Here is a 16207-nt window from a genome sequence, read left to right as displayed (position 1 = left end):
CGTGGCTTTCAGTGAAGATGTCTTGAAATCAGATAGAAAAATAGTTACAGAAACTGCAAATGTGATTTTCAAAAATGTTATTTTATGGCCATGTTTCGCGATGAAAAATCCGCGTCTCTACTTAACATACCCTCTATTTTCACCTAATTAGAAGTTGGCAGTTAGTGATCAGTAATGTGCACTGACGTACACTAAGGTTATAGGTAATGCGTAGGAACAGTTCAAAATATCTTGATTTATATCTGCATTTGTAATAAATTACGCGCGCAAGCGCCCCGGAGCACTATGGTTGTGTTTTAGGAGAGACGCAGAATTTATCCCCTTTCCTTTGAATAAATACAAGTTTCCCCCGAAGTCAAATTTCATGAAAACAAGTTTAACGCTATGGCGAATCTTTGTGTGAAGTTATATTAGTGTGGATAAAACAGAATATTTTAAAAAAATATTTCAGCAAATGTTCCCAAGTGTCATACTGCTTATTAGCTCGGCTGCCCATTGTCCCGAGATAACTCTACATTACACCTACGTGATATTTGGTGGATATTGAGGTCTAATTAATTACAACGTATGAAGAAAGTTTAACATTCATCGCCAAATTAGAAGCGTTGCCAACAATTACTGAACCCTAGTTTTTTTTTTCCTTTTTAAGCTTTATACGAGGTTGGTAGTAACTCCATTGTGCACTCGGTCATCTAAACAAGGAACCTCGTGCATGTTTTATTGTTTCATTAAGGGCAATTTATGGGTAATATGTAGGCGAAGTTCAAAGTGCGTTGACTAATAGAGGTCTTAGTAAAAACCATACGTATGCAAGCCTTCCGGAGCGTTATAAGTGTGTTTTACGAACAGCGTACAATTTATTCAGCTGCTTTGGGAGAACTATGAAAGCAACAGAGAGGAAATTTTGCGGTAAATAGACGGAAGCGACGGGGGAGCAGTGCATCAGAGCCAGTCAGTGTGCTGGCAAAACAAAAGTGTGTGTTTCAGTTACTGCCTTTGTAAAAATCACTTTAGAAGTACTCCAAAGCGTTATGTACAGGCAATGTTTGAAACGGGCCAATTGTTTTAAAGTATGCAATTAAAATGCAGGCAGCGAAACTCTTATTGCGACTGTTGGAAACTAAAAGCTACGCTAAAAATTGAGTTGTGATTCTGCAAGGTCGCATAAGCCTGGTGACATAACTTTTTTCCTTATTCTTCCTGTCTCCGTCAGTAGGCGTCTTAACGTACCTACACCACTGCCCTAACACAACAGTTTTTCTTCGTTTTATTTATTTGTTTATGTTTGTTTATTTAAAAGGGCACGCACCTAAAATCGCAAAAATGAGCGCCTAAACGACCAGAGGCTGCCTTGTTGATAGCCTTCGTCTTGTCCTGCTGCAGCCTGCAAGACTTTCGCCATGACCCAAAATCCAACTAGCGCAAAAACAAGCAAATCCCATTTTTAGCACATTTTGCTATTAATACGTGTACAAGCTTTAGCCAATGGACGGAGGGATGATCCGCCGAGATTCGGTGAAGCAGCGCTATACCAATTCACAATGTTAAAACCTGCGTGTTGAACTCATAAAACGTACCTGTACGATACTACATCGCAATTGTATGTTAGTTTCTGTCATCGCAGGACAGATGCGGTTGCTCTGCGCTGTACGCGACCTGCACTCATTGGTAATTTATAGGTCCGTAGTTTGTTCGAAACACATCTGTACGTGGCAGGAAATGAGTTATCATGGATTCAGTGTCATATATGACGCTGATGTTGGAGTTCCCAGTGACTCTAAAAGAAACTGCGAATTAACTCTTTCGGCAATTTCGAATTATCTCCTCCCTTTCTGCGGCCTTTCTTATTTTTTCCTTTTTTTTTTCTTTTTTGTTATGGTGTTGGCGCCCGAAAATCGCACCGCTCCGAATGTGACCGACCGTCGCGCGGAGTACACGTAGTTTCCCTTTGCCCGTGTGTTTAACGGCCCTTATCCTGCATTCTCACCTCTCTACTTCGTACAGGCGGAGTGAAAAGTGGTAAAGCTGAACATTGTGATGCAGTCCTTCCTGTTCGTGGTAATTCACTACGCGACAGTAGCGTCGGTGACTGCGTTGCGTAGCAGGGCGTGGAGCGGCAGCGATTCCGTTTTCTGCATGGGTCTGGCTAATGAGGCGATCAACTACTCCAAGATGGTCTGTAGCGTCTCTGACCAAAGATAAGTTGTTAGCTCTTCTGAGTGCTACAGACGCTGGAAGCATGCAATACACGCCAGAAAGAAGTAAAATAGACGCTTCGCATTCGATAGCTACGCAGCCAACTGATGCAGGGAGTCGGACTCCGTACTACTCGATTCCACGCCTCACGCCAGCAGGTGGCGCCACGTTTGCTTCGGAACTCCAGCGCAGGGGGCCTATAGATATCACCTTCGAGCGAAAACGACGTGACTGAAATGGCACGTCAGGCTCCGAAGAAATACTTACTTAGGCTGTTCACTTCGAAAGGCCAGCTACCATCAGGCGAGCCTTGGGTCGCTTTTGGTGTCGACAGGTCCTCCGTGGGCGGTCCGCTGCGATGCCGGACGTCGAAGAATTTCTTGTTCTTCTGCAAAGAAAACATTGAGCCACTCACTGAGGTCACCACAAGGTGACCGTACGTATACATCATGTGCGCTGAAACGAAAGCATGTTCCTTGCGAGTGATGTGCACGTCACCACAGCTAATCACCGGCTCTCGTAGAGTAAAAAAAATTGGCCACCCTTCCACTACTGTGAAGATGGGTGCAAGCGAAGCTCGGGATCCGCGGCTCTTCGTTCTCGCAACGCCACGGCTTCGCGCTCTCTCACGTCGAGGTCGGCACGTCGACGACGAGCCCTTTCTCAGGCGAGTTCCCGGCGGCGTTCATCACACGCCGCCTTTCCTGCGGCCGAACGCACGACGCGCGGCCGACCCATCGCAGCTGCGATAGTGTTCTGACGCGAGGAACACTCGTTACTCTCACGTTACCTAGACACACGACTCCTATAGGCGGAGAGAATGACGTCAGTAGCGCGGCGGCGCAGCAGGATTCTCCGTTCAACGGGTTTATTGCTTGATTTTTTTACATAGCAATCCGTCCACATGTGCAGCTGTGAGAGCAGCTGATTTTTTCCTAGCGTTACGTCGTAGGCGCAGGGGCCCGAAAATGTAAAAATATGCCAACATGTTTTTATTCCAATCTCCTGACGTCAAATTTGCCTAACCGCCGACGCAAGCATCGGGCGGTCATCCGCAGGGTTGTCTGAACAGACCAATCATACGCTCTCCTCCTTCATAGGAGGTCACTTTTGTTTGTTTGAAAAACGAATAACATTGCCTACACTGAGCGGCTTGTCTTATCTACTTGGCTGACAAGAGGCGAGGAGCACGCTCAAGTGGAGAGGGATTCGATGAGGCCGAGCCACTGCACTGAAAATCAATAACCGGATGAAGAGTGTGGCGCCGGCGTCTGCGATTGGTCCGCTTTGCCTTACTCAGCTTGCGGTGACTTCTCGAGAATCGCGGCCGCATGCAACGGAAGGTTAAGAATGCCGCTAAAACGGATCGTCAGCAAAGAAGAGTTGGCAGAGCGAGGTCGTAAACGTGCCGAAAGTGCTCGAAAACGTTACACGGCCACGCAAAAAGATTTATTGTACGAAAATAAACTCATGCTCTCCGGCAAGTGCAAGTAGCCAGTGCCTGAGCGATCGGTGGCAGCCATGTTTTATTCCTTCCGGAACGGAGCAACCTGCGGCTATTCAGAAGAAAATTGAGTTTTGTTCGGCATATTAATGCATTTTTAACGCGTACACGTCACTTTGACGCAGTGAGTTTTCGCTGTTTCGTGACGTCGCGTGACAGGTAGGTGAAGTGGGTGCAGCCCGAAAACTTTCTACCAATAGCCGAGGGCTAATGGCGAAAAGGCGTGGAATCACAAATAACTATTTTTCTTTTGTTCGGTCAAATCATGCATAATCAACGTGTACACGTCATATCCGATGGGGAGCGATCGCGGTTTTCGTGACGTCGCGTGATAGACAGGTGAAGGGGGGGGTGGTCCAAGAAAGCTTTTGACCAATCACGGAGGGCCGATTGCAGAAATGGAATAGAAAAGTTTGGAATAGTTTTACGATATCGTGCACCAGGCTAGCGTATACAAGCTTCGCTTGAAAACAGCTTTTTTCCTTGTTGCGATCGGTCGGAAAAATATAAGCGCGCGCGCATGTGTGTGTGTGTGTGTGTGTGTGTGTGTGTGTGTGTGTGTGTGTGTGTGTGTGTGTGTGTGTGTGTGTGCGTGTGTGTGTGTGTGTGTGTGCGTGCGTGCGTGCGTGCGTGCGTGCGTGTGTGTGTGCGTGCGTGCGTGGGTGGGTGCGTGCGTGCGTGCGTGCGTGCGTGCGTGCGTGCGTGCGTGCGTGCGTGCGTGCGTGCGTGCGTGCGTGCGTGCGTGCGTGCGTGCGCGCGCGCGCGTAGAATTTCACTTCTGTTATATCGTCTTAACGGGGAAGCCGAGCTTGCGGCCCTATGAGCCATTGCTTAAGGGGCCATTCATTGTCTTACGTGAGGGACAGAATTAATTTTGAAGCACAACGCTGTGACTGTTAAATGTAAACACCGTTATCTGCCGTCGATTTAAGAGCAAGAAATGCAGATTCAACGTCTCCAGACAAAGCATTGCAAGCGGAGGAGGCATGCCGAGCAGTGCACACACAAGAGACGACAACTCAAGATCAAGCGGTAGAAAGGGACAACACAAGACCAAGGCAATACAACGTTACACACAAAATGAACAAAAAATAATCGGATGGTTTTCACTTCACGCCAAACCTTGCTCTCATTACTGGCGCGCAAGAACTGGCCGGAGCAACTTGCACACGAAAGAAAGCACAGAAAAACACACACAAAACTCATGCGCAAAAAGAAAAAAGAAAGACTGGGAGAACCGAAAAAAAGGCACTCCTAAAGCATGCTCAACAAGCGAAGCACGCAAAAGCAAAAATGAGGTGAAAGAATGGTGAAACAAAAGATTCACAATAGAGACTACTTGCGAAGTTTGACTTGCACGGTGTAACACTCAGTGCATCTAACACAGCTTCGCTGTTCGACCATCTTCACGGACAGCAAGGGGATGTGATTTTTTCTGAAGTTATGGGGACATTAAAATGCGCCCAAACATTACAGCTACCCTGTATAGGCATGTATAGGCATCAGGCAGGGTAAACAATTTCGCACGATGATTCGAAAACTATCAGGTATACTAAACCAAGTGCTACTTGCAAAACACCAAGAAACCGAATGCAGAAACAAAAAGGATGTATTCAAAGAATCTGTAGATCAAACGAAAAAGTGTCACAAGAAGCGCAAACTAAAGCAAAAACGAGAGGAAAGAAAACGACGAGACAGGGTTACTAATAATATTTCCATGATTCTTCAGCTCAACCGGCGTCGTCCAAAAGGGAATTGATGGACTGTTAAGAATACTTTCTACGGATTTTATGGTTCCTGGTCGCACGTCGACGCGACCTGCACCAACGTCACTAAACGTTGACCTGCACTGCATCGGATTTCAAGGAAATAAAATTAAAAGAATGGTGCTGTTTGCGCCAAAACCACGGCGTTATTACTAGCCATGCGGCAGCTGGAGCTAGTGTATTAAATTTGACCGCCAGAGTATTTTTAACGCGCACCTTATTTTAAGTACACGGATGTTTTTTTGCATTTTGCCTCCATCGAAATGCAAAAAAATAATAACGCCCGCGTATTATGCAGCTGCCGCGGACGAACCCACGAACTCGAGCTCAGCAGTTCAACGTCATAGTCACTGGGCTGCCGCTGCGGGTGTTTCGCGGTACTTGCAAATCGTTCAGATGCGCTCACCTTCGCGAGAAGCCGGCGCTCAGAGTTGAGTCTCCTGCTGCAGTCCCGAAATATGCTGTCCGTAACTGAGACCTTGCCCTGCGTCGCAAGCGCGTCGTGTAGTACGAGCACTTCTCCAGCTATATATACATAAACATATAACATAGCGGTCTTATTTCCCCTCACGCTCATGTTTGGTGTAGGACTACATTGAAACAAGGTGTGTGTGACTGCGCTAGTTGGCAACCCATTGCAATTAAGCAACAGCGCACTAACAGTCGGAGGACAGAAAGAAGAGGCGGATGCAAGCGCCCCTCTATCTTTTCTTTCCTCCGACTGTTGGTGTCTGTCGTAAATGTATATGGCTAGATTCTGAAAAAAATTGCGCGCGTCCATCGATCCGTGTAGATCGAGAATGTCTCCCCATACGTGCAATACCAGGCCGATCCGCGGCGGAGGTGAAGCAGTCTTTAAGCACTCCGCTACCTTGCAAAAGTAAGTTTAATACCATGGGTGAAAATACAACCCGTATCAGTTACTAAGCTGATAAGAACAGATACTGCACTTTGACTTGCGTCTGCCATGTCTACGCTCCAACCGCCCTCTCTTTGTCGGCGTTCCAAGCGCTTGCGTGTCTCCTTTGCTTTCCTTCCGCTCTCCCACGGTGGTGGTCCCGCAAGCGTGCTGCATATCAGGACCGCGAGGCGCGAAAAAATGCGAACCGCCCATGTGACCCCGATCCCACAAACTTGCAACGTTTCACCGGATCAGCGGCCAGGTTTAAGAGGGAGTTTGTGGGGAACCAGTTTTGTGTGGTCCGTGTTGTGTGTGACCACTTGTGGTTTTCGAGTGACCTCAGAACCATTACTGCACTGCGGAACGTCGACCAATGCACGATCGCCCTGGCTACGGTGAAGCAGTGTGTGCACTGGGAGTACGGTGAGGTGCGTGACTGTCTTACGTGCCGGAATTCGTTAGTAAAAGGTGTCCTGCCGCGCATCGCAACCATACATGGGTATGTATACCCCCCGGTGCCCCGTCGTCTTCCGAGGCTTAACATCGTGGAGTCCCGCATCGCCTTCCGCTTATGCGCATACGGCGTTTGACACACGGCAATGGACAGTTCAAAAAGTGGTACAGCGCAACATGTTGCGCTGTATTGTATGTTGCGCTGTACCAGTTTTAGAATGCAACACCAACTCGCCCGATCCTTAATCCTAATGGACAGTTCGCCATTAAGGGGCCCACATACACAGCTTCGCTGGTCGTCCGCCTGCACAGAGTGGAAGCACCGAATTTTTTTCTATATATTTGTGTTGCGTGCGCTCAGTATTTTCATATTTATTCTTATGGCTCATCCGAATGGTGTGTACTGCCCGGCACTTGTATTTCCGGGACCACCACCTCGAGAACACGACACCCACCTGTACCGGGTCAACAAGTTAAAGCATTTCCTCGTTCATTCGGCAAGTGTGATACCCGTTTGAAATGGGCAATCGTAGTTGTCGTCCGAGCAAAAAAAAAAAAGAAGAAAAGGGAAGAAAAAAGACGCACCAGCTCGTTGATTCCGATGCCGGACAGCTTGTTCCGGGTGAGGTCCATGATCTCCTCCTTGAGCGCGTCGATCAGGTTCGGCGTGCTGTGCACGGCCGACTTCATACGCTCCGAACGCGAATCACCCTTGGCCGCCTGGCGCGTCAGGTGCCGGCCACTGCGCACGAAGAACGAGTGCGAAGGCGCTTACGAAAGCGGTTTATCATAGAGCATTTTAGGGAAGTACGGCGAATCACTAGAAATTCTAAAGCACCATCAAGGAAGCGTCCTACGCAGCAAGTATGCTGTTGAAACGCACGCAGTACAAGCCGAGATACAAGCGGATGAAACGCTGGGAGGCTGTGGTGCAATGAGGCGAGCTGCCCTCCTCTCCTGCCTTATCTCATACCGCAGACGAGGGCCAAACTCTTTTCTTTTGTCCCGATCCCCACCCCCGCGACCTTAATGTTTCCACAAAGAAATTACTACAGGGAATTCTGGCGCTAGTGTCTACGGAAGCTGCAAGCTTGGCGGTTTCGGCCAGCATGCGGATGGCGGGTATGGAAGTCGGATTTCCCTAAATGTAGTTTTTCCGGCTTCAAACGGCTTTGTTAAATTGAAACTTCATAATTCACACAAATTATTGCGTCATAAATGCAACGATTACTAGTGATCACGCAAGTGTGCACGTATACAGTCTAATCATGCAACTTGCCGTGTTTACACAACTATGAGTGTCTGGAAATTGAGAAATGTAAAGCGCAACAAATAACACCACAAGAACGTGTGAAACCCCAAGCAGGAAGATTAGACAAATCCATGTGATAACCATCATCCCCATTGTAGCTCAACGACCACTGCACCAGAGTTAGTAATTATTTGTTGTAGCCAACTCTATGGCCGGACAACCACGTACCGCTCCCTTTCTTCTGACGACTTTCTTGCTTGCGTGTGTTTCACTACTGTTATGCGTCTTTCTCTTTGTACTGTCTTGGGCGTTTCTTCAAAAAACGCGCTTCACAAGTCATTCAACATGATGTAAATAGTGCAGAGTCAAAAGGTGGCAACGGCGCAGTAAGGCCGCATTTCTTAGATAGTGCGAAGTTTTCACTATATACCGTAATATCGCACGCATAGACCGATAGCTGTGAACCAATAAACCACCGACATCCTATCAGCATGCAGGTATAATCCATGCGTCCACATCTCGACACAATATCTAAACGCCTACCTACTAAAATTTACTTCGCAAATATAAAGTATATAGCTGATGTCTTACTGACGTTAATTCTATATTAGAATTACTCTTTATTGGCATTACATACTCTCGTCGTAGAAATTTACGCACTATATCATATCGGGTGGGTGCATTTTAAGTTTTATTGAAGATTTATTTAGGATGCCGGATCTGTTGGGGAGTGTAATTAAAGTTTTGTAGTTAAAGCTTTATGCGATATAATTCGATATAAATTCGATATAGTTCTAAATTTCCCGATCTTTATTGCGTATGAAATGGCAGTCCCATTGAACGTGGTAGTTAAGTCTTACAGAGGTAAAAGGTGGAACCACAGGTTAAGGTTAGACAGTGAAGGCTCGTAGAAAATTTTCAGAGGATTTATGTTCCGAAACGTGGCAGCCTTCGCCTATAGCACGTTACGCTGCTGATCACATGACGTCTAATGTGTGCTGTAACAACACTACAAAAATACTTTTTTTCTTTTTAAAACGCAGCTCTTAGGCGCCCGTCAAGGCACATTCACACCGAAAGCGGAGCGTCTAAGCGGACAAGCGGATTTTCAAAGCGGCGAGGCGGCGAGCGCCCGGCCGCGTTGTCTGGCTATCCGCGCCGCCGTGAAGGCGGGGCATCTCGCAATTTCTTTAGCAATTTCAGGGACGTGCCGCCATCTCGCGGCACTTTGGGTTTGTGCGCGCACTTTCGATATTTTTTTCTTCGTGGGTCGGCGCGCTCCCGTCCGCTATCAACTTCTGCAATATGATGAGCTCAGACGAAGAAAACGAGATTGTTGGCATTTTACTCGCCACTTGTCTAGCCGATTTTCAAGATTTGTTACAGCGCAACACAAGACAAGGACAAACGAAGGTATAAAGCGACGACACGGTGCCGTGTCGTCGTTTTATACCTTCTTTTGTCCTTGTGTTGTTTTGCGCTGTAACAAACCTAACCAACTGGCCCAACTTGCCGTTTTGACGCTTTTGAATAACAGAAGCGAAAAGCCCAGAGAAAGACATTCGTTTATATTCCTTGACCAGCGCTTCTGCAGTGTCGGGTTCTGATTGGCTGCGGCCAAAGCGGCCAGCTTATCCGCGCGGAAAAAATCGGTCCGGGCGCGATCCGGCCAAGCGGCCGCGTATTTTCCGCAAAGCGGAAAATCCGCGGCCGCTTGGCCGCATCCGCTTGTCCGCTTGTCCGCTTGTCCGCTCCGCCTTCGGTGTGAACGTGCCTTTACTGCGGCGAGCGTCGGCGTCGGTATCGGCGTAACCGAGCGAACGAGCACAGCGAAAGATGAAAGCGATCGCGGAGCGCAGCGGTGAATGAAAGACGCGAGGAGGAAAGCGAAGCGTGAGAGTGTGACGGAACCATCAGGCTGAAATCGGAGGAGGAGGCTATGGCGAAAGAGTGAGAAGAAAAGCGTAGTGGGGCGACGATCGCTAGAGTAGCGCGCGTTGCCTGGGATGTCTGTCGGCGGCGGCTGATGGGAATCACGCCTACGCGTCAGCCACGTGCTGGCTGTCGCGATACCCAGATTAGCGAGGCAGTCCCGCCACATTCATCTCCGCTTGCAGCGTGCCGCACGAGACATTGTCCGCGCCAGTCAATATATCGCGAAATGAAAACACGTGTAGAGCTGCGCTCAAACTTCGCATAGGAAGTATCATATTCGTTGGTGAATTCTTCTCGAACCAAACATGAATAGTTGCCCCTCCCCCAATAGGTATTTTTTTTTTTTTTTGGGGGGGGGGGGGGTTCCTTACGCCACAATTCTGTTTTATCATTTGTTCAAAGTATATTTGGAAACTATCATGTCTGCATATTATACGTATACATCTACACTGCCTATTTTCTGGTACACTTTACTTTTAAAGTTTTCGTTAACTTAATACCCTCAGTGTTCCAGGCGGAAGGTCGAGGAGATTAAGTATGCTGCGCTTCCTCGTCGCGGGCGTGTGCACTAATGTGTGGGTGTTCTGCCGCACCGCGTCTGCTGCGAACATTATATTAAATTTATCTTTTATAGTATGTCGGTGGATCTGCTGTGGCACCTGTAATTATGGGTAGCTAGCGTCGACTGAAAAATATTAACTGGATGTTCTATAGATCTCTTCATACCTAAAGTGAGCATCTATTACGGGTCACATATGTTGAGCTGCAATATCATGACAACGTTGCAGTACTGTTGCCTGGATGAGACTTAGGTTATGACTGGTATGTATTTGTAACGTTGTTTGTATAAATCTAGATATATATATAGGATGTGTGCACCGTCTAAAACATCATATCCTATGAAAATCTATGGAACATAAATGGTTATCTGGCTGCATTTAAACGGTGGTTGCATGCAACAGTAAGCGTGAACACCCTTTACCGAAGCACGGCTTGGAACGGAGATGACCAGCCACTTGGAAAAGGGCGCAGACTCTCTGTGCTGGCGTTGTGGGAGAGAGCAAGGCAAAGAGAGGTATCCATGATGTGCGGACAGATGGCAAGCGATAGAGAGGGCGAGAGATGGCAAGTGCGTAAGCAAGCGAGAGCACAGCTCTTCGCCGTAGTGCGTTCTTGGTGCTGTACAACTCACAACTGAAAATACGCACGCGCTTTATTAATAAATTGAAGCTCGGTACGCTGTCTCCCAATGATCTTTAAAAATAAACCTCCTCGGCTGCCTCCCGAGCCCTACTGCGCACGTTCAAAGCAATTAGGCACTACACATGGGTTAGAGTTTCAGCATTTAGAGCTATGTTATTTAGATGCTTCGGTAACGCAATGAAATGGAACTAAACATTGTGACCATAGCGTTGCTATGAAGTGGGCAAAAGTGCAGTGCTCAGATCTGCTAACGCATGCACTGCAGGCACTGTTTCCAACGATTGCAGTGTGTACGCCACTAAACGCGCCATTGTATGCATGCAGACACTTGACAGATATCGTTCCGAAGCGGTTGTCGATGCAACTTCGTCAAACCTTACTGGATCTGGCTCCAGTGTTGCGTGTCCGGTTACAATTCGCTGATATAAGTCTCAAAGACTATGGCCTTCGCGAGTTACGGTCGTGTAAGCGAAGTCCCGTAGCACTTAGGAAGAAAGTCGATTGCATAGAAGTCACAAGTGCCAGTAGACACGTCGTGGTGGCCTCGTGACTATGGTGTTCAGCGGCTGAGAGCGAGGTCGCTGGTTCGATCCCCAGCCGCGTTGGCGCATTTCCATGGGGAAAGGATGCAAATTATTTTCGTGCATCGGGCTTAAGTACACTTTTGAAGAAACCCACCTGGTAGAAATTATTATTTAAAAGCCCTCCGCTGTGCCGTATGTCATAGCCCTAGTGCTTATTTGGGACCTTGAAGTTAATCAATCAAGCAAACAAGAATGCAAGACATCGAGCAAGCAATTAATCAATCAAGCAAGGGTCAGAACAATTCATCTTTTTCCTCCTTTCTAACCGTCGAACTTTGAGCAACGTCCGCGCTTCTCAATTCACCTCAATCGTGTCACAATGTGCCTTGGAGACATAGTTGACGATCGTAATATTCTAAACCGCAATGAAATAATGCTTACCTGCTCTCATGCCGCTCTTTTATAGGGCCGCTCTGGGCAACTTTTGCGTGAAGCCTCGAATCTGCAAAAAAGAAAAAAAAAAAGCAAGACCGCTCGCAGTAAGCACCCTATGAATAAGCCATCTCTTACATGCGTGCCTATGCCTGGGTAGTGGAAGCAAACCATAATAATGCCGATTTTATTCTTCGCTCGTATCAAAGCACGCCACGGCTGGTTAACGTTAAGTACTGCAACACGCTATAACTCCCACGTGGATCAAAAAGACTTAACAAATATGAAGGGTTCTTTAAGGAACACATAATATTTTAATTTATTACCAAATTTGTTCTCGAAATGCCGGACCTGGCAACATCGACATTATCGTGGCGTAATGAGAGTGACCAAAGTTTACTGACGCTACGTAGAATTCGTTAGCTATAGGTATGATGATGCCTGTAGTCAAATGGCGCAAAAACAAAGCGGGACGCCTACGGACGTCCAAGCAGTGACGATGTTACATCATCGTCATGCCAAGAGTGCCGGGTCTTTGTTCAGACGAAGTACCAATTGAAAGGTGAATGCTTGGTGGAATGCAGCAAGCTGCTTCGCGCATTGCCGACGGTTTTTCAGTGGCGGGCAAACAGTTAACGTTGTGCTCAGTCTGATCTGTGCTATATGCGTGTCCTTTAATGCACGGTGCAGCTACTGGGTGTTACGACAGCTAATTGAATCCCTGTCGCGAGTGACGCGTGCGATTCCCTACCGCTTGAGCTACCGCGGCGCCATCACTGTCGCGACGATCGGTAGCACTCGTAATGTGATTGGCGCACGCATTCGCGAAGGCCGTCGCGAAATAGATCACATACTCCGAGTTATTTTGATTATCTTCAAAATATTCTTAACGACTGTTAAACGCATCTTACGTACCATTATGCACAAAACCTTAAGAAGTGTTTTTTTTCTTTTTCTTTTTCGTCAGTGGCCCCTCAAGCACTAAGTGCGACATGAACTGCATTGGTCGACCACACACGCATTTGTGCCATTTTATTTGAAGGTAAGTGTCTAGAGCAAAGTATGACACAAAAAAAAAGTTGGCGCAGGAATCGTGAAATCCTTACTTTTTTTTTTTTTTTCACTACTGTACATTCAAGAACTTCCCATAGTTAACGGGAATGACATGACGCTAAAGTAACGAGCTTTGCAGAGGAATCCGTCGGATTTTTTTTACCCTTTTCTTCATTTCTATCGCTTTCTTTTTCCAAAGTGTGGGTTCTATAACATGGTAGGCGGCATCTGACGAAAGTCGGTGCACGTTTACCCTTTCGCGGTAAAGTCAGCGACGGTGGCTGCCTGAGGCCCTTTCCGTTGAAGAACATTCGCTGCCGAGGAGCTGGCACGGGCACGGACAGCGTGCTCTGAAACAATAGAGAGTTTTAATTGATCGCAACGTCTTTTATTTTATTTTATTTTATTCACTTTATTTTATTTTGCTGCCAAGCGAAGACCATAGGCGTTAAAGAGTTGCTACACACTGTCTACGAGGAGAACTCCGTCATAGCTTTGCCCGTTGTGTTCTTCAACTTTTGCGTGTGCTAAAAAAGTAGGAGTGTCGCAGTTTCGCAAGAAAGGCGAAGCATCGAGTGCGACAGCAAATGCGCAAACAGCTATACGAAGTAAGGATCGTACCTTTATCGGCCGTTTAAACTTGCACACATACGCTTACAAACTAAACTAACAAGTATGGTGTCAGCGTGCAAAGGAAAACATCAACACATCACACTCGACAACCGCGGACACTCGCTGTCAAACGCTGGCGTGAGGAAGCGTGGCAGCAGCAACGAGCGAAGGAACCTTCGTGCTGTCTATCGCCTCAACTCAAACTGAGCAGCAAGAACGCAGCGCGCACAAAGGTATAAGCCGTCGACGCACATAGACTCTGCTCCCAACGCAAACCGCTTTCAAGGTAGGGCGCGCGGCCGTGCACTATGCAGTTGCTGCCAGAGTACAACGCCGTCACCGCCTCCCTCCCCTCCCCCCGGTGGCTTGCGCACGACGGAATACGGCGCGCCTCCTTCCCCTTCCCTCTATAGCGCGCGCGACATTGAGCCGCCGATCGTCGACTCCCCTCACACACTTTCACTCGCACATACAGCATACGGCGCGCGGCGGCACTGCGATCGCTTTTGGACTTTATAGGGAACATCACGGCGACGGCGACGGCAAAAATACGCTTCGGGTGTCGATATAAGCGCCATCGCAATAAAAGTGTGGTTACCGTTAAAATGTTTGCCAGATTTGACCAAAGGGAGAAGCGTCGACAGCGATAGCAAAGTCTAGCGCTCCGCTTGGACTCCTCGGACGATGTTCTCACCATAATGAGGGCGTGACATGTTGGCGCGAGGCAGCACGCAAGGCAGCTCATGCTAGGTAGGTGGAACCGCCCCCTGTTGCCCTTCCCTGAGGGGAAAGGGAACAGTTATCATTTTTGCCTGTGCCTCCACCCTGTTGTCAGACTAAACGCCGCACGCAACAGCCGCGTCACATCTGGGAGGAGCTTTGCGCCGATCCTCTCTTGCATGCGTAATCATGCGAACGACAATTAAAATTTGCAGTCGGATATCTCGGAGCACAGACACGCTAGAAGAATTCTTGAAAGTGATACTGCGTAGAAGCACGACTGCCTCTAACTTTTCAATACAAACATATCCACTTACGGCAGTCAACAAAAAGTGAATCATTCAATTTTAGTTATTTATGCTGTTGACAGCGATAATTATCTCACTTTATGCCCCCCTGGCCACATACCTTATTTGCACAGGTGATCTTCGCGTGCCTCCCAGAGTTTAAGAAAACCATGTAAGTACAATTTTGAACACCCTGTATGTAACGCTGCCGTCTTTTTGAGCAGTTGCGGCTCACTTAGCACATATTGAGTAGTCGTATATAGCCGCTATATAGGTTAGTCGCTCGGCTGGTTATATAACTCCAAAAAGTGGTGGGTCAGGCTTTTGCTTTTGTGTGAGGTTTCTTTGGGCTTCGGGTGTGCTGTGGTGTAACATTGAACTGACGCTACAGCCGTGGCGGCTATATCCTGCGAGTATTTAATTCGTCAGGATTAGGAGTGTCAAAACAAAACAAAAGTTTGAAGTGTGTGAAAAGTGGGAAGCCTGTCACGTGGTATATATATATATATATATATATATATATATATATATATATATATATATATATATATATATATATATATATATATATATATATATATATATATATATGTAATCTTCGGCCTAAATATGTATATATGCAAATTCTACGTAGCTTGACAGAACCAGGGTAATGTTTACCGTCGCTTGAACATAGATTACTATTTGCGTTCCGCTTAATTAGATCATTAGCCCTAATTAAATAACCAACTTCTCAATTATTATAATTAGATGAAAAGTGTCAATAAGAAAATTGTAGAACAACATGGAAAACTCCTGATACAGCTTTCTGTTACTCAATACGCGCTACATAAAAGTGTTTTTCTGAGCGTGAAAGGAGCTCGAGAATACGCGCGAATTCACGCGGCAATTTTGCCTTGACATTATTGGTGCTACACGTGAAGTCAATACAGCTGCAGTTAAGAACATTGAAGGAAAAAACGAAGAACACAAACAAAAACGAGATAGTAAGAATGAACCTACAAATTAGATAAAATCTAACAGAGAAAAAGTTACAGTTACATGGGGGTAGTAACAAGGGCGGTCTACGAGACAAGGTAGATAGAGAAGTTCTGAGGAAGATAAAAAAAAAAAGATTAAGCAGATTAATACAAAAAATGCTAGAATGGCAAGCATGTATAGTGTCACGTGGTAGTGAAATATAAAGAACACAGTAGCAATACTGTGAAGAACAAAACTAACTTTCATTGGGCGAACCTGTGCCCACAAATACAGGCTACACTTAAAGAACGGCGACAGCGGCGAACACAGCCGGCGTTCATCAAAGTCTGATCAGCGGGTCAAGCGCGTGATGCTTTTATACATCAGTCGTCGAATGTTCCAGAGTAAT

At 46.9% G+C, this 16207-nt stretch overlaps 1 protein-coding gene and 1 pseudogene across 7 annotated transcripts in view; both read right to left on the bottom strand.

Moving 5' to 3' along the window:
* The window catches only part of DZIP1 (DAZ interacting zinc finger protein 1), a 51343-nt gene that overhangs the window by 20347 nt on the left and 14789 nt on the right, over window positions 1-16207 (bottom strand). For 5 of the 7 annotated variants that reach the window (XM_055067360.2, XM_055067356.2, XM_055067355.2 and 2 more), the window contains 6 exons: window positions 13473-13569; window positions 12176-12236; window positions 10990-11049; window positions 7406-7562; window positions 5873-5950; window positions 2464-2584 (listed from right to left, as the gene is read on the bottom strand). In XM_055067360.2, the coding sequence (XP_054923335.2) occupies window positions 2464-2584; window positions 5873-5950; window positions 7406-7562; window positions 10990-11049; window positions 12176-12236; window positions 13473-13569 (574 nt within the window). The remainder of the gene's footprint in view (window positions 1-2463; window positions 2585-5872; window positions 5951-7405; window positions 7563-10989; window positions 11050-12175; window positions 12237-13472; window positions 13570-16207) is intronic. The other 2 variants (XM_072287347.1, XM_050172832.3) reach the window with 2 other exon arrangements.
* On the bottom strand, window positions 6254-6435 carry LOC126524785 (U2 spliceosomal RNA; annotated as a pseudogene).

The sequence above is a fragment of the Dermacentor andersoni genome, chromosome 3, assembly GCF_023375885.2.
Source record: "Dermacentor andersoni chromosome 3, qqDerAnde1_hic_scaffold, whole genome shotgun sequence".
Classification (NCBI taxonomy): domain Eukaryota; kingdom Metazoa; phylum Arthropoda; class Arachnida; order Ixodida; family Ixodidae; genus Dermacentor; species Dermacentor andersoni.
The sequence above is the reverse complement of the archived record's forward strand: the minus strand, read 5'-3'. Positions and strand labels throughout refer to the sequence as shown.